Source organism: Rhamphochromis longiceps, linkage group LG11 (assembly GCF_057381845.1).
Source record: "Rhamphochromis longiceps isolate RC_006_pf linkage group LG11, R_longiceps_female_GT1.1, whole genome shotgun sequence".
Classification (NCBI taxonomy): domain Eukaryota; kingdom Metazoa; phylum Chordata; class Actinopteri; order Cichliformes; family Cichlidae; genus Rhamphochromis; species Rhamphochromis longiceps.
In genome coordinates, this window is record NC_140567.1 from 20,105,573 (window position 1) to 20,127,906 (window position 22,334).

General features: G+C 38.1%; 3 protein-coding genes and 1 long non-coding RNA gene across 15 annotated transcripts in view; 1 reads left to right on the forward strand and 3 right to left on the reverse strand.

The window, feature by feature from the left end:
• Positions 1 to 689: 689 nt before the first annotated feature.
• Positions 690 to 2,023, reverse strand: LOC146658944 (uncharacterized). Its single transcript, XR_014913762.1, has 2 exons — positions 1,757 to 2,023; positions 690 to 1,525 (listed from the first exon to the last, which is right to left on the reverse strand). It is a non-coding gene; the product is annotated as an uncharacterized LOC146658944 (long non-coding RNA).
• Positions 2,024 to 3,195: 1,172 nt separating this feature from the next.
• LOC146658945 (C-type mannose receptor 2-like) lies at positions 3,196 to 7,379 on the reverse strand. 5 transcript variants are annotated; one of them, XM_085422700.1, is made up of 5 exons: positions 7,207 to 7,379; positions 6,742 to 7,101; positions 6,326 to 6,661; positions 4,406 to 6,109; positions 3,196 to 4,322 (listed from the first exon to the last, which is right to left on the reverse strand). In XM_085422700.1, the coding sequence occupies exons 1-5, from the start codon at positions 7,313 to 7,315 to the stop codon at positions 3,958 to 3,960; spliced, it is 2,874 nt and encodes a 957-aa protein (XP_085278826.1). In that variant the 5' UTR covers positions 7,316 to 7,379; the 3' UTR covers positions 3,196 to 3,957. The 5 variants fall into 5 exon arrangements, with proteins under 5 accessions (XP_085278826.1, XP_085278831.1, XP_085278828.1 ...); XM_085422705.1 differs by lacking the exon at positions 4,406 to 6,109 and having other exon boundaries at positions 3,196 to 4,120; XM_085422702.1 differs by lacking the exon at positions 4,406 to 6,109.
• A 915-nt stretch (positions 7,380 to 8,294) lies between these two features.
• LOC146658946 (retinoic acid receptor RXR-beta-A-like) lies at positions 8,295 to 18,529 on the forward strand. Of its 4 annotated transcripts, none has more exons than XM_085422713.1 (12): positions 8,295 to 8,451; positions 10,976 to 11,169; positions 12,095 to 12,248; positions 12,490 to 12,669; positions 12,985 to 13,038; positions 15,067 to 15,227; positions 15,355 to 15,484; positions 16,209 to 16,335; positions 16,450 to 16,491; positions 16,581 to 16,672; positions 16,761 to 16,866; positions 16,961 to 18,529. In XM_085422713.1, exons 2-12 carry the CDS (start codon positions 11,029 to 11,031, stop codon positions 17,106 to 17,108), a joined length of 1,335 nt encoding a protein of 444 aa, XP_085278839.1. In that variant the 5' UTR covers positions 8,295 to 8,451; positions 10,976 to 11,028; the 3' UTR covers positions 17,109 to 18,529. The 4 variants fall into 4 exon arrangements, with proteins under 4 accessions (XP_085278839.1, XP_085278838.1, XP_085278841.1 ...); XM_085422712.1 differs by having other exon boundaries at positions 8,301 to 8,460; XM_085422714.1 differs by lacking the exon at positions 8,295 to 8,451 and adding an exon at positions 8,515 to 8,664.
• Positions 18,530 to 18,614: 85 nt separating this feature from the next.
• The window catches only part of fhod3b (formin homology 2 domain containing 3b), a 93,211-nt gene continuing 89,491 nt past the window's right edge, over positions 18,615 to 22,334 (reverse strand). For all 5 annotated transcript variants that reach the window (XM_085422706.1, XM_085422708.1, XM_085422707.1 and 2 more), the window contains 2 exons: positions 21,249 to 21,410; positions 18,615 to 21,083 (listed from right to left, as the gene is read on the reverse strand). In XM_085422706.1, coding sequence (XP_085278832.1) covers positions 21,001 to 21,083; positions 21,249 to 21,410 — 245 coding nt within the window. In that variant the 3' untranslated portion in view covers positions 18,615 to 21,000. The remainder of the gene's footprint in view (positions 21,084 to 21,248; positions 21,411 to 22,334) is intronic.

Consider the following 22,334-nt stretch of genomic DNA (forward strand, 5'->3'; position numbering starts at 1 on the left):
ACATAATATGATAACAGTTTAATACTACTAGATGTAGCATGTGTCCTGATGTGCGCAGATGTGTAACGTACATGTGATTTCCATAGTGTGAACATTTTGGTGTTAAAAATATACTTAATCTGTACAGATTTACATAAAACATAGATTTTAATTTTGCATATTACAATAGACTCTCAGGCCAACATTTCTGAGCACAAGATGTTTAATTTAAAAAAATCCTTTTTATATCCCTGCTTGGCTTGCTGCCTGGAAAGTGTTTATTCCTTTCTTTCACAATGTGTAACCATCTCAGTTCAAGCCAGATTTCCCGCATGTGATTTACAAGAAATCAAGTTCCCCCTCCCATACCTGTCACACTAAACAAATGGTTTATAAATGATTTACAAATAATCAGTTATGTTCATCATTATTCTTGGTAACAGCAGCTTCTTTTCTTTGAGCAAATCAGAGTATTTTTAATCTCCTATTAATAATAACTAAAGTGTCCCATTTAACACTGTACATGATCCATATTTGTGTATTGATCGTTCCCCTTTAAACAGCCAGTCTTTTGCAAATTGAGTGGCTCTGGTAATAATGACAAAGACTGAGATGATATCTAAAATTTTATTTTTCTACACAAACAGCTTGATAAAAGAAAATATTTCATTCATTATATATTTTCTAAGTCAGCAAAGCACATTGTGACATTTTATGTTAAACATCATTATTATAGTTATTAGATCAATTTAAGCTTAAAACATACGAACAATGGAATTAAATTAAAAGTTCAACTTAACATTAATGCAGCATTATATTCACTCGCACAAACGACTCTTGTGGAAATATAAACACAAACATCCATGTAAATATTGAATACCTTAATTCCGATTAAATTTGTCAGGTTAGTATAATGTTCTCCTAAAAACAAATTATTAACACAGACTTCTATACAGATTTGTAAAAGAAAAGAAAAAGTAAACCCCACAATAATTACATGATATGCTACAGTCCTGCCTCTGAAGACTTAACTGAAATTACCAAAAGTGACTTTAATTTGAGAACCAAGTTCTTGTGGTTGTTATAACTCTAAATAAAAATGCCAATAAAGTTCAAATATAACATGACCATCACTTGAACCATTATAGCAAATGCCTTAATGGTCCACTTGAAAAAGTAAATCTTTTGGGCATTTTTTGGCCTTTAGAGTTCATTATTTGTTTTCACTTGCTCTAACTATACATGCCATGACTGGTTAACTTCGTGAGATGGAGAGTCATCCAGAACAGAGCAGGAGAACAGTTACCATGAAGTCAAGTCTTTGGACAGTCAGTTAATTCCTCTGTTGACTTCTGCGCTATTGCAGGAGGTAGAGAATGAGAGTTGGGAGCATGATGTCCAGCCACAACTCCTGGATATGGATATTAAATACAAGAATTGCGTTTGGACAATCAACACCAGACTCCCTGTCAAGTTTTGGTTGAACAGTCACAGCAACCTTTAGGCTTGGGATTCAGTCCTGGAGTGGATGGTTTGATAAAATACCCTGGAAGATTAATTGAAACACATAGAAAAATAGCTATGATAAAATGTGCAGAGTTCTTTCAAAAATTTGTAGCCTGTCAGCAGACTGATAATTAAAATATAAGCCATGGGTAGAAATGTGGTATTGAACTCTCAAATGCTTCAAAAATGTTTAAATATTCATTTTTTAAAAAATCTGTGAACCAGCTTATTAATGAGTTAAAGTGAAAAAATTAATTATTCCAATACTTACATAATGCACCATCAACAATATAGTAATTATAGTCCCAGCGAAGTTGTTATTAATCATGTATCCATATGCACATGGAACATTAAGCTATTTTTTCTTACTTTTTGAGGGTGTTTTTAATAAATATTTCTAAGTCCGCTTTCCTCTGCATCCATCTTCCACTACTTCTCGTTCATTTTGCCTGTCCCTTGTCCCCCTCTCTGTCTCTTCACCGATGTCCATCTCATTTCATGCAGGAGTGAGGTTACCTAAGAGACTGGGCTTCAATGAAGAAAATCTCCTTTTCTACAATTAACTGTGAAAGTGACAGAAGGGTGGGATCTGCATAGGGCTCCACACTAACATAAGGTATGGAGAGAGAGGAAAGATAGGGCAGTCAAAGGCAGGTAGTAAGACATGAAGACGTGAAATTTTCTTAAATTTGAATATCAAAAATATTGCCCAAATTGAAGTGTGTTTGCTGACCACATCTATGGATGAATTTTGGATAAACCTTGCACTACTTTGCAGAGATTGCATTGACTAATTGCAATGTTTAGTTGCTATTTTAGATTTATTGAACATTATATGTATAGTTTTTAGACTAAATCACTAGATATATTTTTTGTTGTGTTACTTTCCACACACTCAGATTGCTTTGTAAGTTTCACATCTCACACTTGAATTGGGATTAGGCCAAATTAGGTTGCATTGCACTGATCGCAGTGGAAATGCATCATGTTTCACCATAATCTCTTAAAATTCAGAGGGAGTTACCAGTGGTTTAGGATGGAGAGATTTGCACAAAAGGGTGTGGCGTGGGAATGTTGCCAAAGGTCAGGAGTGAGGGTGAAAGGTCAGGGGTCAGAGCCAGCTGGACAGCACACAAGAGGAGATGAGGGTGAGAAAAGGAGGGGAGGGAGTAGTCCACAGACTGATTGACTGACTGCGCCCTATTGGAACATTAACATTGAACTGATGGGAGACTCACTGACCAATGGCTGATCAGGGAAAACCTGTGACACACTTGTGTAATGATCCGTAGAATTGAGAAGTGACATGATTTTCATCTTGGATGCAAAAGCAGTTAAAAAAGATATAGCAGTGAATTTCAAGCTGCTATTTACTGACTTTATGGAGTTATTGAAATCCACACTGCAAATGTTCTTAGATACTAATAAAACATAAACCAGTGCTAACATTCTAGAAAGGTATTAGAAAATGTAATATTTGCAAATGAATGCATGTTTTCTATAATTTAGTAGTTTAGCTGCTCATCGTGGTGCATGCCTAATATCACTATTTGATTTTTAATGTTTTTTAATTGACAGTAGATATAATAAATTATAGTATCAAGCACATGATATTTCCTGTGTTGTATGGTTTCATTTGTGATATCAAGGAGCTATATAAGGAGATATAATCATTTATAAATTGATAAAGAATAACACAGGTATTTGGAGGGATTATTTATTTACTTAAAAAAATAAGACATTTTGTTATGTATATAAAAACAGATAAACATACAAAACATACTATTTTGTATCAACTTCTTTGACATATGCAATTCTGCTATAGATAAAATTTATATACAGTTTATCATATTGAATAAGGCTTCATCATGTCCTGCTTCCATGGTTTATCAATTCTCTGTGTACCTCAAGGGTAAAGGAAGGAGGGTGAACGTCTGTATTGTCCGGCAGCCTCGCCTCTGTCAGTGCGCCCCAGGGTGGCTGTGGCTACATTGTAGCTTGCCATCACGAGTGTGTGAATGGGTGGATGACTAGATGTGTAAAGCGCTTTGAGGTCCTTAGGGACTAGTAAAGCGCTATACAAATACAGGCCATTTACCATTTACTTTCTTTTCCTCTTGTTCGGCCGGCTGGGTGAGGGATTAAACGATGCCTGCTCTTGTAAATGACACATGTAGAAAATGTCATATTCATTAAATGCAAAGATTAAAAAACATTTTCATATCTATTTAAATTCAATATTAACAACAGAGGAGGCAGCTGTATTTCAACAGAGATATGATGTCATAACTTAGCATTGAAACAATCAGGATCACGGCCCCCAAGGTTCACTGGATTGATGGTGTAACTGAACACAGCATGAATTTTAAACCAAGGGGTGCACATGTCAGTATAGGAAAATGTGTTAATTTTTTCATACAGCACAATGAAAATGTTAACATTTGCATTACATTAAGAGGCACTGGCCCTCATTCATCCAGCACATGTGTTGCAGATAAAATTCAGTTTTTCTGTCTCGGGCAAACCTACCCACTGCTGCCCCCCAGTGGCCTCCATGGCACCACTAACAGCACTGCCATAATCCCTTTGAGGTCCTTCTCCTGGTAACCAGTTCTGGTAACAGCTAGACGTTGACCTAATCCAGAACCAAAAATTAAATTGAACAGTGTAGCGTAGACCCAGCCACACATAGGATGATGTAGCATTCTTTGCCTTTTGAGCAACCTGGTCCTGTATGTTTTTGGTCTTAATGTCAACAAGATCAAAATAATGTTTCCTGCAGTAACTCAGAGCTTCAATCCATGTCATGTTTTCTTGAATTAATATCATGTTTCCTTCTGGAAGAAAACGTGAAGAGAATTACTTAATTGCATAATATGTAATGCAAAACAAAATCAAAGATGTGAAATTTTAAACATACCTGGGTGCAAATTTTGACTGATTACACTGGCCGTTACGATTGAGGAATGTGTGGTGTTCTGGGCTAAAGTCCCTATGTATGCTGTAGTGTTCTGGAGTGAAGTCCCTATGTATGCTGTAGTGTTTGGGGTTGAAGTCCCTATGTATGCTGTAGTGTTTGGGGTTGAAGTCTCTATGTATGCTGTAGTGTTTGGGGTTGAAGTCTCTATGTATGCTGTAGTGTTTGGGGTTGAAGTCTCTATGTATGCTGTAGTGTTTGGGGTTGAAGTCCCTATGTATGCTGTAGTGTTTGGGGTTGAAGTCCCTATGTATGCTGTAGTGTTTGGGGTTGAAGTCTCTATGTATGCTGTAGTGTTCTGGAGTGAAGTCCCTATGTGTGCTGTAATGTTTGGGGTGGAAGTCCCTATGTATGCTGTAGTGTTCTGGGCTGAAGTCTCTATGTATGCTCTAGTGTTCTGGAGTGAAGTCCCTATGTGTGCAGTAGTGTTTGGAGTTGAAGTCTCTATGTATGCTGTAGTGTTTGGGGTTGAAGTCTCTATGTATGCTGTAGTGTTTGGGGTTGAAGTCTCTATGTATGCTGTAGTGTTTGGGGTTGAAGTCTCTATGTATGCTGTAGTGTTTGGGGTTGAAGTCTCTATGTATGCTCTAGTGTTCTGGAGTGAAGTCCCTATGTGTGCAGTAGTGTTTGGGGTTGAAGTCTCTATGTATGCTGTAGTGTTCTGGGCTGAAGTCCCTATGTATGCTGTAGTGTTTGGGGTTGAAGTCTCTATGTATGCTGTAGTGTTTGGGGCTGAAGTCCCTATGTATGCTGTAGTGTTCGGGGTTGAAGTCTCTATGTATGCTGTAGTGTTTGGGGTTGAAGTCTCTATGTATGCTGTAGTGTTTGGGGTTGAAGTCCCTATGTATGCTGTAGTGTTTGGGGTTGAAGTCCTGATGTATGCTGTAGTGTTTGGGGTTGAAGTCTCTATGTATGCTGTAGTGTTTGGGGTTGAAGTCTCTATGTATGCTGTAGTGTTTGGGGTTGAAGTCTCTATGTATGCTGTAGTGTTTGGGGTTGAAGTCTCTATGTATGCTGTAGTGTTTGGGGTTGAAGTCCCTATGTATGCTGTAGTGTTTGGGGTTGAAGTCTCTATGTATGTTGTAGTGTTTGGGGTTGAAGTCTCTATGTATGCTGTAGTGTTCTGGAGTGAAGTCCCTATGTATGCTGTAGTGTTTGGGGTTGAAGTCTCTATGTATGTTGTAGTGTTTGGGGTTGAAGTCTCTATGTATGCTGTAGTGTTCTGGAGTGAAGTCCCTATGTATGCTGTAGTGTTCTGGAGTGAAGTCCCTATGTATGCTGTAGTGTTTGGGGTTGAAGTCTCTATGTATGCTGTAGTGTTCTGGGCTGAAGTCTCTTTCTGTATTGTAGTGTTCTGGGATGAAATCTCTATATGTTCTGTAGTGTTTGGGACTGAAATCCCTGTCTGTGTTGTTGAGATCTGGGCTGAAATTCCTCCCGGGGTTTTTAATATAGAGTCACCACCTGTAGTTAAATTCACAGTAGTTGCAGGAGGTGGCTGTGTCAAAGATGACATTTCTGTAGTTGTACTTTGGAGATGAGTACTTGATGTAGGTGACATAAACTCTGTGGTATTTGGTGTTCTCACTCCACCTGCAGCTGTTCCTTCTGTTGTGGTAATGGTGCTTGACTGTTTGGTAGCAGCAGCTGCAATCAAATTAATTTGAAGTACATTTGTCTCAATTACAGGTCACTGTCTATTGTGAATGGCAGTGTTGAAAATGATTTCCCTGATGTAAAAGTGAGTAATGAGTGGACAGATATAGATTGTTGTGTCTTGTGTAATAGAAAACAAAAAGTTATAATATAATTTTGCTGACATAGTAAATACATACAATTTATAAATAAATAACACAAACTTACCGCCATGGCAAACAAAATTGAGTTGGTTACTGCAGCTTTGCTTATTCCACTTCCCATTATCTTGAAATACTGCAGCAACACAATCCTGATTTGGAAGATAGCTGGGCTGAGAAGCTCTCCAGAAACGAAAAGATGAGTTACTTCCATCCGACCATTTCCAGGGATCTTTGAACAGCCCAATCCAGACAGTTTGTGATGCAGACACGTTGAGCACTGCCATATTCTCTGCTTCAGAGTGTATGCTAACTAGATCAGATGGCAAGCCCCTGCAATGACTCTGAGCATCCCACCACGATTTGGACTCATTAACAAAAATGAAATCACCAGTATGTGTCCCTGTAATGTAATTAAATGTATTATTATTAGTATTATTGTTATTATTGATCTCTGAAATAAATTATTGTAATTTTACTTACCTTGACAAACAAACTTTCTTAGAACTCCACAGGCACTGACAAACCACCCACCAAATTGATCCAATGCTGCACATTCTTCTTGATTATTTGTTATTACTTCTCCTGATTTCCACTTAAAAAAATCTGTTAATTGACCAGGCAAAGACCAATGCCACATCCACACAGCTCCGATCTCCAGTCCTATCCAAGTGTTTTCAGTTATATTTGAAGCTAAAGAAACCAGATTATTCATATCTTCTAAGTTGTAAATTGTTGCTAAATCAGTGTACATATCTCTGCAATAACTCTTGGCTTGTGTGTAGTTCTCAGTGAGAGTAATATGGTGAAAGTCTGAAGATCCCAGTGTGAAAAAGCAAAAAACTGTGGAAGTACAGAAAAAATATTTCTTTTTCATCATGTTATGTTTAATCAAACGTTATATAGCTAAATTTATATAAATTGTAAATACAAATGTATCATACTAACCTGACAAAAAAGTCAAATAAGCAGCAGAGGTCCTTTTCATCGTGGTTAGTCTATTGTTTTCAGTCATGATGACAAACTGCAAAGCAACAAGCCAAAAGATGTTACACATATAATACTGCTCACCATATTGCTCTGTTCTGATCAGCTGCTGCTCCTATAAGGTGCAAGCAGTTTCAGGCAGCACAGTGTTTGCAGGAGGAATGCCACCTGGCTTGTTAACAGCCACCTTCTCACCAACTAACAAAAAGCAAAGCAGTTTTTCAAGTTTATTTTGATTGCCTGCATACTGTAGGCCATATGAGTTTTCTTGTTTGTTGAGATGAATTTATATGAGAATATTCACCAGGTAGGTCTAGAATGCAGGTGTCAATGTCTAGTTGTTCTAACTGAAATAAAACAAATTTGTTTTGCTTGTAAAATGTCCTGCAAATGGTACAAAATAAACTGAACCTCAGCTTTTGAGGTTTTAGGAGGCAGTGCAACTAATTCATGAGAACAAAAGTGCAAGTCATTCTCCAGCCCAGGAGAAAAAACGTTGGACAAAAATGGTCTTTAGAAGAACAGAACACTGTGTTCAATATTTTGAATAGTGGAAAATATTACTGCACAAATAAATCACTGGTGCAAGAACAAGTTGTGCAATACTGTATATACCCCTTCCTTCTGTCAAAGGGAAAACATTCCAACTCTTTTTGTAGGTGTGGCTGTTTAAAACAGCTTGCTCAGATTCTTAAATAATAGCATGCCATAATTGGGCTACGCGAAAACACACACAGTTTCTGGCTGAATTTACTACTGTTTACTTACATTTTTGTTTACCACTTCCCCTATCATACCCAAAACAATCACTCGATTGTATTTGTGCAGGTATGAAATGTTCAGTGTTTCTTGAACGCATCACGGATGGCCTTTTGATGTCGTGTATTTTTGGAGCGTAGTGTGCTGAATTTGATAACAGTATATATTGAGAAGATAGATATTATTTAAACTCAAATACTGCATACAATTGTGACGCGATAATCGCCAACCAAATAAGCTGTGATTAAATACTAAATCAAGCTGAACCTCTGCAGCGGGGGTGTCATATGACGGTGCTGTTATGGGTGGTCCCTTGGGACATTTTGGCTCAAGTCGATTGTGGCACTGAGCCATCATGGCCTGTAAACAACAACAGCTTCTGACCGAAGCAAACTGTGTCTGAGACTCGGCCTTTATCTAGAAGTGATTCTCAACAATGCTTCGAAGGTGTGTCTGGTATGTAATTCCAATCTTCCAACAACCATGAGGTAGTTGTGAACAGTCGCTTCCTTGGGGTATTACCCCTGAATCTAGCATCGAGCTAATGTTGGCTATATTAGCCGTAAATTAAGCTAACAAGCTAATCTTAGCAAATGCAGGTCGAGCGGATTCATTTGCGGACTGTCGATTATTATGCAACATTTTTAGATGCGAAACAAGGTCTGTTTGCTATATCCCAGTTTTACAAAAAACTACAGAAGGTAGTATCACTTAGACGTGTGAAAACCAAAGCTAATGTTTGCTAATGTTGTTGTATAGCATGGATCTTTGAAGCCGAAGATTTGCAGCTAACGAGCTATCGATAAAGGCAAACTCCGACATTGTGTATTTGTCGTAATTAGTTAGGCGTTGTAGTTTTTACAGAATACGGACAATGTATTTGCTTTTTGTTCTAGTAAGGTCTGGTATGTACTTAATAGTGACTCGGCGGTAGCGCTGCTGCGTACCTTTAGCAACATTTTGGCAAACATGAAACGCTAACGCACACTGATTAATGTAAGCAAATATTTGTACGTACAAACATTACCTGCCACGAGAATTATTTCCCTTTTATTTGTCCAGTTTTTTGAGGAGGGGTGATTTGCTTGTTTGTTTGTTTTTTTGGGGGGGAAGATTTTTGAGTTCAACTTAGCTAAATAAACGGACCTTTTTATGTTCAGTGATTTATGGTTATAGATTTGTACGTGGCCAGCTAACTCTATGGGCAGAAATCTGTGCCATCAGAAACTAAATTTGAATAAGTTAAATTTGAATTTGAATTGCTCAGATTGAATCTGAATTGTAACTTGAATAAATGCTTTTGAAAACGGAATTTGAATTAGTCTAATTTGAAATTGAATTTATAGTTTGAAAATGATCATCACTAAATTGAAATTGCATTTTATATTTTGAAAATTAATTGATTTGCTTTGAAACGGCATTTTATCCTTTAAAAATTCAGCTCTCGAATAATTTCAGATTCACTTTTCACCATTCAGTTTTCAGGTCTACAATTCAATTTCAGTTCCAAAATTCAGTTTTTTGAAACTTACATCCGGTTCCGGTTCAAGAGCAGATTAATAGAACTACGTTTTACTAGCGGACCCAAAGTGTTACTGACGGGAATCTACAGCGTCTTGAGCTTGTCAAACATCGTAATGGAGCAGTATGTTTAAAAAAAAAAAAAAAAAAAAAATCTAATTAAGCATGCACTCAGTACCCTAAGAATTATTATGGTAGTTAAACACAGTGATAGTTTTATATCATATTATATCACTTCAAACAGAGGTGATCCAGTAATGCTGCACTAATGAATTAGACTAACTATTCACTTTAGCTAAAGAGTTGGGATGCTGTGTAAGACATAAATAAAGCTAAAATACAAAGGTTTGGACACCGTTTTGCATGTTTCCCTACTGTAGGGGTCTCTGCAAGCATACAGAGGGGGTACTCTGAGAGGGTACAAGATGACAACTTTGGAATTCTACTAGAAACAGTCGATCATATTTGTTTGTCAAAGCTGAATCCAGGGCAAACTACGCTAAATTAGCGTTTTTAGCTAGCAGCTACAATAAGCATAAAAGTTACCTTACGGCAATCATTTGTTAACATGAAGCTTGTTCTTATACATGTAATACATTTATTACCAACCTGAGAGTTCATCCGCTGGTCATTCGATATGACGAATGACTTCTGAAGTCTTAATTCAGCTCAAGACGCTGTAGATTCCCGTCAGTAACACTTTCGGTCCGCTAGTAAAACGTAGTTCTATTAATCTGCTCTTTAACCAGAACCGGATGTAAGTTCCAAAAAACTGAATTTTGGAACTGAAATTGAATTGTAGACCTGAAACTGAATGGTGAGAAGTGAATCTGAAATTATTCGAGAGCTGAATTTTTAAAGGATAAAATGCAGTTTCAAAGCAAATCAATTCATTTTCAAAATATAAAATTCAATTTCAATTTAGTGATGATCATTTTCAAACCATAAATTCAATTTCAAATTAGACTAATTCAAATTCAGTTTTCAAAAGCATTTATTCAAGTTACAATTCAGATTCAATCTGAGCAATTCAAATTTAATTTATTCAAATTTAGTTTCTGATGGCACAGATTTCTGCCCATATAACTCACTTATGGAAAATTGGTTTCTCTGCCACTTAATGCAATCGCAGCTATAAGACTTCCACTACTTTATTTCTGAAATGGGAGAAATAATGATGTAATCTTGGCAAACTCTCAACATTTGAGAACTGAAAGACACCAAATGTGTAATGATTAACAAAATACACCCCCCCCCCCCCCCCCCCCCCCTCGTTTTTTCCTTTTTTTTTTTTGAGAAGTTGCAACCAAATCATGTTTGGCAACTTTAGCTCAAAATAATAATTGTCAAAGTCAGTCTCTGTTATCTTTTAATCAAGATCGATCAGAAAGGTTTCCATAGCTTATTATATTCCTTTTTTTATTTTTTTTTATTTTTTTATCACTTTCAGATTGATATCCTTCGAACGGGACGTTTTTCTTTTCAGCGGGCAGCTTACAAGCCATGTCCTCACAGCAACCTAACAGCTCAGCCTCCAACAGCCCCACCAGCATCTTAGGATCTCCGTTTTCAGTCATCAGTCCCTCACTTAACTCCCCAGTGGTGCCACACTCTCTGGGATTTGGACCCATCAGCAACAGTCAGGTAATTCATATGCATGAGGGTGTATGTATTGTACTGATGTCACAGTGCACTTAACTCTTATTTTTAATTTTGTAGCCTGAGAGCCATGATGCTTGTTTAAACTGGGCCGAATATACACAGCCACTTAAGGTACACTGTAGTGGGGAAAAAACAAACACTTTACTGACTATTTACATTACTCCACTTATAGAGGCAGGCATTTTTGAATAATGGCTCCTAACAGAAGGCGTTGTAAGCAAAAATTGTCACAGTTAGTGCTAATAACAAAAGGGCATTTGATTATGAAAATATTTCTGTATTTATGTGAAAAAATGAAAATAACTAAGAAATAGTGTCTGTCATAAGCTGTGTAGGATGCACCGCTGGATATTGCAGAGTAAAAGTTGTTAAATCAGTAGCTGTGACTCTTAGTATTTCGCTGTTCACATGACTTATGCCATATTATGTGGAAAAATCAGAACAACATAAGATACCTTAATTAGTAGATATACATGAATAGGTGATGGTGAGAAACTCAAAGTTATAGTGTGAACTCAAAATTTGGAGGTTTTTAGTGTAGCACATGATCAATTTCATCTAGAAACAGCCATCAGGTTTTTGTCATCCATTTGGGGTATACGTGTTTTTTCCCAGTGACCAGAGCTAAATATCCACACTAATTATCCCAGTTTAAATGCACTCACAAAAGTAAGAATGAGTCTCGTATCAATTTGCCTTCTTGTGGATATAATTTAGATATTTGAAGATATTTTTGAAGGAATAAACAGTGTTTTTTGTTTTGTTTTTGGGTTTTTTCTTTGCCTAATTTTGACAGCCCTAGCCTCCGGTTATTCAAATTGGTGGAAAATACTGTCTGGCCATTACATACAAATAATGACATTGTTACATTGTTTCCCTTGTTTTATTTGGTTGCAATCGTACCCAGATTTCATCGTCAGCGCCTATATCAGGGATGCACTCTGTCAGCAGCTCAGAAGACATCAAGCCTCCGTTTGGCCTGAGGCCCATGCAGGCTCACAGCCCGGGAATAATGTTGTCTCAGAAACGACTGTGTGTCATCTGTGGGGACCGCTCTTCTGGTGAGTGAACTTAATCAGCACAAGGTAAAGGACAGAAGTGAAACATCAGCCAACGAATATTTCAACCCATGATAACACTTTCATGTAGTGGATCTTACTTATTACGAATGATAGCAAAAAGTTTCCCCAACTCATACATGCAGGTTGATGTTGTCTTCCTTCCAGTCTTCTCATTGGGCCGTAACGTTCGTTCCCCCCCCCCCCCCCCCCCCCCCCCCCCCCCCCCCCCCTTATGTTACAGGCAAGCACTATGGAGTGTACAGCTGTGAGGGTTGCAAAGGTTTCTTTAAACGAACTGTGCGAAAAGACCTGAGTTACACCTGCAGAGATAACAAAGAGTGCCTGGTTGACAAACGCCAGCGCAATCGCTGCCAGTACTGCCGCTACCAGAAGTGCCTGGCCATGGGAATGAAGAGGGAAGGTATGCAAAGTATTAGAATATTGCCGTAGAGAGCTTGTTTGGCAGTCAGACGGTTTAGCAACGCGTTTTGTTCTGACTTGTCTTACATGTAACTGTACCCACAGTGATAAGTCAAAATGTTGTATGTTAGCGGTAAAAAAAAAAACTAGCTGTGAATTAAAATTTCATGAAGTTATTAATTATACAGAGTTAAGCCTAAATAAAACAGTTTAAGTAAATGTGGACTATTGATAACATACATTAGGACAGACAGGTTTGTTGGGGCTGGTGCAACTAACCTGTCTCCAATTCAAATCTTTCTCCATCTTTCACTAGCAATCAAACTTGTAAAGGACATAACAGAAGATGGAAAAGTTGAAGGATGGATGAGTATGACATTGAATTCTTGAGGATACTGTATTTTAATGTCACATGGAGAATTAGAAATTGTTAGAAATGCAAAGTTCATGACATTTGTGTGTGAATTTGACCTGAGAATGATGGAATGATGGAGAGTGATGACTGCCAAATGTAGTATGTGGCACGTATGTGGTCTAATAAACAGTAATCCAAGGAGTTCTAATTTTGGTTGCTGTTAAGGGCACAGATCGGATTCGTATAGCTGCAGTTTTCAGTGTCTGATTGCCTAGTGATAATGGCAGATTATCCCTCAGTGTCAGCATTTTAAGAAGAGTCCTGGCTTGTGTTGCTTATACTGCTTCAAAATTACTTAAGTTTTAAGTAATATAATACCAATACAACAATTCATAGTCAGTTTTGAAAATTCTGGAAAAATGGGGCGGGAGGAAGAGCATGTGTGAAAACCTTCAAATTAACTTGCACGGCTGCTTGACTGCTTTAAATAGAGAAAGATTATTTTGAGTTGGTCCAAAACATTTTTTTTGTTTTTGGGTTCAAAGGCTTGTATTTGTATGTTTATGCTTAGCTTCATTCTTGTGCTACATAAACCACTCTCTACTGAGTGAGCTTCCACTGGTGAACATCCACACAGATATTATATAGAGTCGAGTTCTGATTTGACCCTAAGGTTCTGAGCAGAAAACCCTAATTTATTTATAGTTTGAACTTGATTGAACATCTGGTTGTACACATTAATACACAACAGTAGATAATTGTGTTTCATTTCCACTGTAAATTAGATCCAGTGAACTTGTCTTCATCTTTAAAACATGTCTAACCAGATTCTTTACTTTAGCTTTGAACACTGTGAGTCATATTCTTCAGCATGCACTAAAAACAAATATGTAGCACCGCATTGTTTAATTTTTGCAATGTGACTAAAAGAAAATTAAGCATGTCTCAGACTGATGCTGAAAATCTAGTTCATGCATTTATTATATGTAGGCTGGGCTATTGTTATTCATTATCCTCATCTCACACTAAATACTCCCAGAAAGGCCTCAAGTAATTCCAAAACACAGCAGTGTGAGTGCTAACTGGGACTAAAAATATTTCTCTCATATTAGATTTTCTTCATTGCCTTCTTGTCGAATCCAGAATTGAATTTAAAATCCTTCTCATATACAAAGTTTTGAATGATCATTTCCCATCATATACTGCCCCACCCTGGGGTTTCTGAAAGTAAAATGGGAGACAGAGCTTCAGCTATCAGGCCCCTCTACTGTAAAACCAGCTCCCAGTTTGTACTGGGGAGACAAATGCCTATTCTTTTAAGATTAGATTTAAAACTTTGCTTTTTGATCAAGTTTATAGCTGGGGCTAGAACCCTCTCTTAGTTATGCTGCAGTAGGCTTAGGCTGCTGGGGAATTTGGGCCCTGAACCTTTCTTCTTTTCACTTTGTGTGTTTATACATCACTGTTGCATTTAGAGGTTTCAACCAGCAGCAGTAATTATTAAACTGTGGCTCCCTCCCACGGTGTGGCTTCTTTGCTTTCTCCCTCTGCTCCCTTTTCTTTGTCCTCAACCCGCACTTTGGTGCCTCCGCTCACCCCCAACCAGTCGCAGCAGGTGGCTGCCCCTCCATGAAGCTGGTTGTGCCAAAGGATTACTTCCTTTTAAAAAGGAGTTTTTCCTTCCCAGTGTCACCAAGGGCTTGCTCATAGGGGGTCGACTGATTCTTTGGGTTTCCTTTGTAATACTGTAGGGTCTTTACCCTACAGTATAAAGAGCCTTGATGCGACTGTTGTTTTGATTTAGTACTATATAAATAAGATAAAGTAAAATTCAATTGAATTTTGGGTCCCACCACTCAGTTAAAATTGATAACAATTCACTACATTAAAAGTCATATACATCTATATTGCTCTTACTAAGTTTTGTCTGTATAGCAGACTTTCTCAGTGCATCAGAAAATGATTGCACATAGTCAGAACACTTTGCATTTTAACTCTTACAAGCATCATTGATGGTCTGTTTGTGTGTTTTGTGTGATGCAGCGGTACAAGAGGAACGACAGAGGAACCGAGAGCGGGAAGGCGAGCTGGAATTCAGTGTTGGAGTGAATGACGAGATGCCTGTGGAGAAGATCTTGGAGGCAGAGACGGCTGTGGAGCAAAAGACTGAGCTTCACTCAGACGGAGGCTCTGCAGGAAACTCGGTGAGTGGTTGGAACGTAAATGCATTTACATGGCAGCACTATAAACAGAGTGATAGCTATGTTTATTAAGATGAAAGCTTACTAAAATTACTGGAAGCATTGATTGTCTTTTTTTGTTTTGTTTCAGCCACATGATGCTGTTAGCAACATCTGTCAGACTGCAGACAAACAGCTGTTTGCCCTGGTGGAGTGGGCAAAGAGAATCCCTCATTTCTCTGAACTGCCCCTTGATGATCAGGTCATCCTTCTGCGTGCAGGTATGAACAAGCACACACAAGTGATCTGATCAGCTTTGATGTTATAAGTTTATCAAAGGCACCATACAGTATTCTTCTGAAGTGGCCAAATATGTCCTTTTATGCTGGTTATTGTAATTCTTAACATACAGTTACATTGCTATCTAAGTTATTGTTGTTTGGAGCCGTTTAATTATATTTGTGTACTTGAATACTCTATAAATTGCATACCTTGCAAAAAATTGCAAAATCGCAATAAATTGCATACCCTATAAAACTAAGCAGTGCTAAGAATTAGTGTACGAGAATGTCTAGTAAAAACAAAGTGTAGAGGAAACTTAAAAGGCTGTGAGTGAATGACCACATTTCTGCCCAATTTTGCTGAAATGTTTTAGAAAATATTTTTGAAGTAGTGACTGTTCCTAACTCCAGTTGTTATGTGTCTGGTGATTCCCCAGAAGGGTTTTTTGCCCAGAAAGGAAAGTGGCAATAACAACTTTTTTTTTTTTTTTTTTTTTTTTTTTTTCCTTTCCCCCATACGGAAAGTGGTTCAGAACCCTGAGGACATAAATCTCACAGCAGCGGGGATGGTGTATACAGTTGCACTAAACTGTCTTTGTATTATTGCCTACAACTTAAGGGAGAAAGGACTCTGAGACACATGAGTCTTTGTTTTAAATGTCATGATGAATTAAAATCTTATTGCTTTTTACATATCTGTGTGTAAATGGACTTAATTTCTCAGGGTGGAATGAGCTTCTTATCGCCTCGTTCTCCCATCGTTCCATTCCGTTGAAGGATGGAGTTCTTCTTGCCTCTGAGCTGCAGCGCGATAACGCACACAGTGCAGGAGTTGGAGCCATTTTTGACAGGTACATTGATGGAAGTAAAGAATTGCCAGGATACAAACATATAAGCTGCACTTGACTGCAATGATTTGTGTTATAAAAACGTATTGTCTAATTTGACTTTTGTTTTTGATACAGAGAAAGTGTGCAGAGCGCAGAGGTCGGCGCCATATTTGATAGGTACATTTCCTCTTGTTGTTCAGAGTGTCTTACACAGTGTAGGCTCAGTGTTTTTGTTTAATGCTTTGAAACCTTGCATTCTTTCTCAGAGTTCTCACTGAGCTGGTCAATAAGATGAGAGATATGCAAATGGATAAAATAGAGCTGGGCTGCCTTCGAGCCATTGTCCTGTTTAACCCAGGTACTTAACATGGAAGAAATTAGAAACATTTAACTATTTCTTCAAAAAATGTTTTGGGCTTTTTTAATTTTCTGCATTTTTCATGTAGATGCTAAAGGGCTCTCCAACACCGGTGAGGTGGAGCTCCTCAGAGAAAAGGTCTATGCATCATTGGAAGCTTACTGCAAACAGAAATATCCAGAGCAGCAAGGAAGGTAATGGTCCTCTGCTGTAACAGTCTTTGTTGTAGTCCTGTCTCGTACATTTTGATCTTGTTAAGTGAGATGATGTCCTCTCTGTTCCCTGCAGGTTTGCTAAGCTCCTCCTTCGACTGCCAGCACTGCGATCTATTGGCTTGAAGTGCTTGGAGCATCTTTTCTTCTTCAAGCTGATCGGTGACACACCTATTGACACTTTCCTAATGGAAATGCTTGAAGCGCCCCATCAGTTGTCTTAGATAAGAAGCGTGTACTGTGGTTAGATAGCTGAAGCCTGGGCAGCGGGCGTGGGACTGGAGTGGCACTTTAAGTTCTTTGAAGATTTGTCGATTTGTCTCACTGCTGTCTGCGTTACACTTCTTTTAGTGCGGCACAGATTTGCGCTTTAGACCAAACCCAAGGCTTGGCATGATCTACAAGCTGGTGCTATATGTTTAATTAACTTCATGTGTAACTATGGGTAAACACAAGTATCTTTTGAAAATATAAACATTTACATATTTCCCTCACAGGATAAACTATAATTTGGATATACATTTTTGTATAAACTTTTTAGACACCTCAGATTTTAAGATTGTTGTTTCTCCAAATGATTGGATACATGAGAGGACGGCAACCAGATTCTTTTCTTAACGCGTTAACGACGCACCCTTTTTATAAATTTACACTCAACTCAGATCTAAAAGTGCATTATTGTACCAAACGACAGCTTTGAGTTTACTTGTATCCATTGCACATGATAAAATCCAGCAGTGACCCTGAGACAGAAGACAAGTGAGCAGTTGAAACTGTCAGGCCAGACTCGTACTGCTCATCAGGGTCAGCTTTATGTGTCTCATATACATATATATGCAGAGTATTGTTTACTTTGCCATTTAAAAGAATAATTATGTTGGGGTTAATGATTAGACTTTTCTGCACATTTGCAACGTGCTGTTTCTAAACCATACATTTAACAAATGCCTGACCTCTGAATGGTCAAGTGTTTGTCTTTTGGTGCTATTTCAGAGATGATTATTGGCGCAGATGCACACCAAACCACAAACCTATGAATATATGCAAAGCTAAAAATTCATTTGTCAATCTTTGTTTAAAATGTAGCAATACAAAATGTTAAACTAGGTAAGCCTGTCAGTTTTTCAGGGGTTTTACAAAGAAAATTATGTCCTGTGGAAAGGGAAGACTCCATTTTGTAATTTATCTTCACAAATCTAAGGTACTGTGCAAAAGTAATTGTTCAGGGACAGTGTATATTGATAAATTTGAACTATGATCAGGAAATACAAGTTCTATAATTCTTATTTACCCTTTTTTCTGTTTTCAGCTAGTATAAAGCAGAACGTGTCTTGGGTTGCACTGGATTTGCTGAGACAGTTTCGGCTTCTTTTTTTTTTTCTTCTTCTTTTTTGAATGCTTGTTTTTCCTACCTATCCTCATCATCGTGATGTCTCTGCATTTTATTGCAAGCAAACAATAATCGCATTTAGCTCCATACCACCTGTGAACAGACATGAATTTTAAGTCCAGATGAGTGGGCCGTATGTAAACACCAGCTGTAATGGTAAACGTGTCACTGACATCTGTATGCTCTTGAACATAAAAGTGACTTGAAAAATGGGTTGTGTGGACTAAAAATAAACAGGCTTAAGTTTTTCTTTCACATGCTTTGTCTGGTCTAAACGTGACTTATTTCTGTATTCATAGAAGAAAAGGTGGCAGAAAGAAGTTGATGACAAAAAAAAAAATTGCATTTTGCCTTTTTATTGTAGTTGTTACATAGTTTTTGCTGTGGGTATAGATGCAATTGAAGCCTTGGTAGTAAAGCACTTTAGTCCAAGTTCCACAGTGATGTTATGGCACAGGCAGCAGTGTGTGATGGGCTAATGATAAAAATATAAGTGCAATTAAATCAAAGGCTTCCATCTGGATTTTACTGGAGTAACTGGTAAAGCCGATCGCTGGGTGTTCATGTTACAGTCTGAAGTGAAAATCCTACAGCTCTTAGAACCAAAGTGAAACCACCTCCTGGATTAAGCAGAAGTGTCACTTTCTTTTAAAACCATGCATGGCTTGGTTTTCTTAAATTATATTTTGAATAACACTGCTTTTAGTCTATAATACACTATTCTACACATGGAGCAAAAAAAAAAAGACAGTTATGACATGTACATCTGTTTACAACATTCCCCTGTATTGCTTCAAACATGTTTTTGCTCTTGAAAAGTCAGTACAACCCGGGAAACGCACTGAGCTCCCAGCTCCTCCTGTAACTGCAGTTTTACTAAGTGGCATGCTACACATCGAGTCTAAGGTGCTGAAAAGGTTCCAGTCAATTCAAAACAAAATAAAAATGGAGTGCTCATTTGATTTCTTTTTTTATGCAGATTTATCACAATGCGCTAAATTATTTTCTCAATGGCTATGTTTCCATCACAGTGAAAATTAAAAGTGAATAGAGATCATTATGAATTCAGTCAAGGCCATTCCAAATTGATTAACAGCACGTGGACCTCTAAAATATTCCGTTCAGTACAGATTTTGATGTTTTAAAAAGTCTATAAATTAAAAAATTTTATGTGCTTCCTAACTAATAATTATAAATGTGCCCCCTGATGGTTTGCATTCATTGAGAATTAAAAAAATACACCCCACATACCCTGAAAATGGCAAAAATGGCCTGATCTCTCTCTATAATTTTACCTACACTATGAATGGAGTGAACCTAAATGAATCTTACAATAAGGCAACAGGATAACAGCTAATGTGCATAGCCAATCCTTAAGTTGTCATAAATATGTTAAAGCTATCTTCATAAACTACTTGATCCAAGACATAGCATGGAACCAAAAAAAGTAATTCTGCCATGACAAGTTTAAAAACACTGGTTAAAAATAAATCACAGCTCAAGAATGATCTACACTGCAATATTAACCTCTGCTCCCTCCCTGCCCCACAGACCGCACATCTGTAGCAACATTTTCGTTATTATATGTCCCTGAAAACATCTTAATAAATAGCTGTCTCTGAAAGGCACTCTGAAATGTGCAGCTCATAGTCTCTACAAAATAAAACGAAATAAACTCTGTGAAGATTGCTCACTTGTACTTCACCTCACTCCAGCTGTTCATCGGTGAGAATAGATCACGACGGTGACGATGCGACTTCAGTTCAAACTATAAATGTTTGCATCGTTAGCATTAGTCTGAAACTAGTGGGATTGCCAGTCAAACCTGTAACGGAGCTGTTGGCAATCGCCTTTCTCTCTTCATATCAACTTTAAAAAATATCTGCGCCGTTTCTCTGATGAATTCCTTCTTATTTAGTAAACTAATGCACGCTTGCCTTGGATATGTTGACTTTGATTAAATATTTAAAAACTGTGCTACTGCTGAATTGCTGGTTAACTGCTGAGTATGTTCTCAGATTCAGATGTCTGAATGGTTAATCAGTGTCAAGGATCTCACTTTCCTTTGAGACCCAACTTTTACATCCAGTGCAATTGTTCCTTATTTGAGCACCTTCTTGAGCAAAACGAAACACAAAACTACCACAGTAGTATATAACAAAATAACCCTCTGCACAAGGCCATCTATTCAATAGATGAAATGTCTTTTTTGTCACGAAAGCTCCTGGGCTGAAACTAAACCCAAACACATTTATTTGAACTGATTTTCTAGCCCTCTCAATTCACTGAAGGCCACGGGGATTAAACTGCCAACTGTTTTGACTCCCTCGGCCTTAAAAAAACCAAACATTTCTGCAGGTGTTTGTATGCAATATCACATTGAAAGCATAACTGTGATGAAGCCTTATGAAAGCAAATCATGTGTAAACTGTGTTTAACCGGCAAGGGCAAAGCTTAGTGGTTTTAATGCAGCACGCCGTTTCTGCTCCCTCTGCCCATCAGTTCAGGAATAAAATCCTGTTCTCCCTTCTCTTTCGTTAGGAAGCACTTGGTCAAGTCCAGACATACAAAGATGAGATCAACTCATCAAAGCTGGGGTTGGGGAGGGGGATTTTAGTGCCAAACCGGAGCAGAGTAGGTTGACGGGTTGGGTCTTTATGTCCTTATGGGGGGTTTGGGGCAGTGAAAGGGCTTCCAGATAGCGTGGTGTCCCATGGGGGTCCAGCTCACACTTGCATCTCCGAACCATTAGACAAGCCAAGAGCGTTTGCCTCCTCTGTTGTCAAACCATTCCTCAGTGTCCTCCTCACTGTGCACACAAGAGGAAAATTCAGAGTGGAAACATAATCGCCTATCATGGAAAAATGTTTTGTTTTTTTGCATTATATGAGTTTACATATGGAGCTGATTGGAGCTTTCTGCTCTGTGTATGATAAGAAATGAGGCAGCTCGCCCAATATTTGACACCACTCACATGATTTTCGATTGGCTCGGGATCGTCTCCTCTCCCGCGGCTGCGTCCGCTGGCTGGGCCCCTGAGTGGCTGACCTGACAATCCTCTCCATGATCTCGTCTGCTGTGTCATCTGTGCAGTTTACTGGGTCGTCGTTGGCAGAGCACCATGGGGCAACACGACCTAAAACAACACAGTTAAAATGGGTAAGCGAAACGTCTGATGGTACCAAGGTAATAGCATCTCATAATATTCTTTAAAGGGCTAAGTCATTTAGTTAAACTACAAGCAGGCTTAACGACAGACTTGATAACCTGTAATTGTAGTTATTTCTGAATTCAATTAACTAAACTTGAGGCATCTGGCTCTGTAAATCTCAGAAATAGCATGTCTGAGCAGATATTTGAACTCAGTAGCATTACCTTGGCCTGTAGTACTAATGCAAATCGTTTTTGATAGTACTTTTAGTTTGCATGCTTACTTTCAGCAAATGTTGCTACAACATTTAGCAACATCTTATAAACAGGATGTCATAATAGGCCCTTGAAAAGCCTTCAGCTGGCATTTTGGATCAGCTGAAGTAAACGTAAAACAGGAAGATGTTCTGCTCCTCTTTTATGTCACACTCACATTCCTCCCACAACCCTCCCTCAGCCTGGTTTTACCAGTTTATTTGTGTTAAAAAAAAAGTCTTCGTCCTCCATATGCTTTGTCACTGAGGATCACCAAATAATTTTGTATTCCTCTCCTTAATTTTGTAGTCTGTGCCATGTAATATAAAGCCCCTTCACTATTGTGAATTGGTCTTATGTAAATAACATTTATTTGTAAAATCCAAAACTTAACTAAAGATTCATGGATGACCATTCCCTGCTATAATGTCTCCCCCCTATAACTGAATTGCTGCTTACTGCCTTGAAATGACTGATTAAAAATGAACTGAAAAATAATAATAAGCCATCTGCCTTGACTGGTTGGGGTGAGCAGAGGCACCAAAGTGGTGTATAAACATAGAGATTGAAGAGATTTGCTGCTACATTGCTAAATAGTCCTAATTAAACTTAGGTTTTAGGTAGAATTCCTTCAATAAAGATGAAACAACTGTTA

Excerpts from the sequence above, each read along its gene's own strand:
- LOC146658946 (XM_085422713.1), top strand. The coding sequence starts at position 11,029 with ATGTCCTCACAGCAACCTAACAGCTCAGCCTCCAACAGCCCCACCAGC. Across the intron at positions 15,228-15,354 it reads GAGGCTCTGCAGGAAACTCG|CCACATGATGCTGTTAGCAA; the intron begins GTGAGTGGTTGG and ends GTTTTGTTTCAG. Across the intron at positions 16,867-16,960 it reads TATCCAGAGCAGCAAGGAAG|GTTTGCTAAGCTCCTCCTTC; the intron begins GTAATGGTCCTC and ends TGTTCCCTGCAG.
- LOC146658945 (XM_085422700.1), bottom strand. The coding sequence starts at position 7,315 with ATGTGTAACATCTTTTGGCTTGTTGCTTTGCAGTTTGTCATCATGACT. Across the intron at positions 6,662-6,741 it reads AAGAAAGTTTGTTTGTCAAG|GGACACATACTGGTGATTTC; the intron begins GTAAGTAAAATT and ends ATTACATTACAG. Across the intron at positions 6,110-6,325 it reads CAATTTTGTTTGCCATGGCG|CTGCTGCTACCAAACAGTCA; the intron begins GTAAGTTTGTGT and ends ATTTGATTGCAG.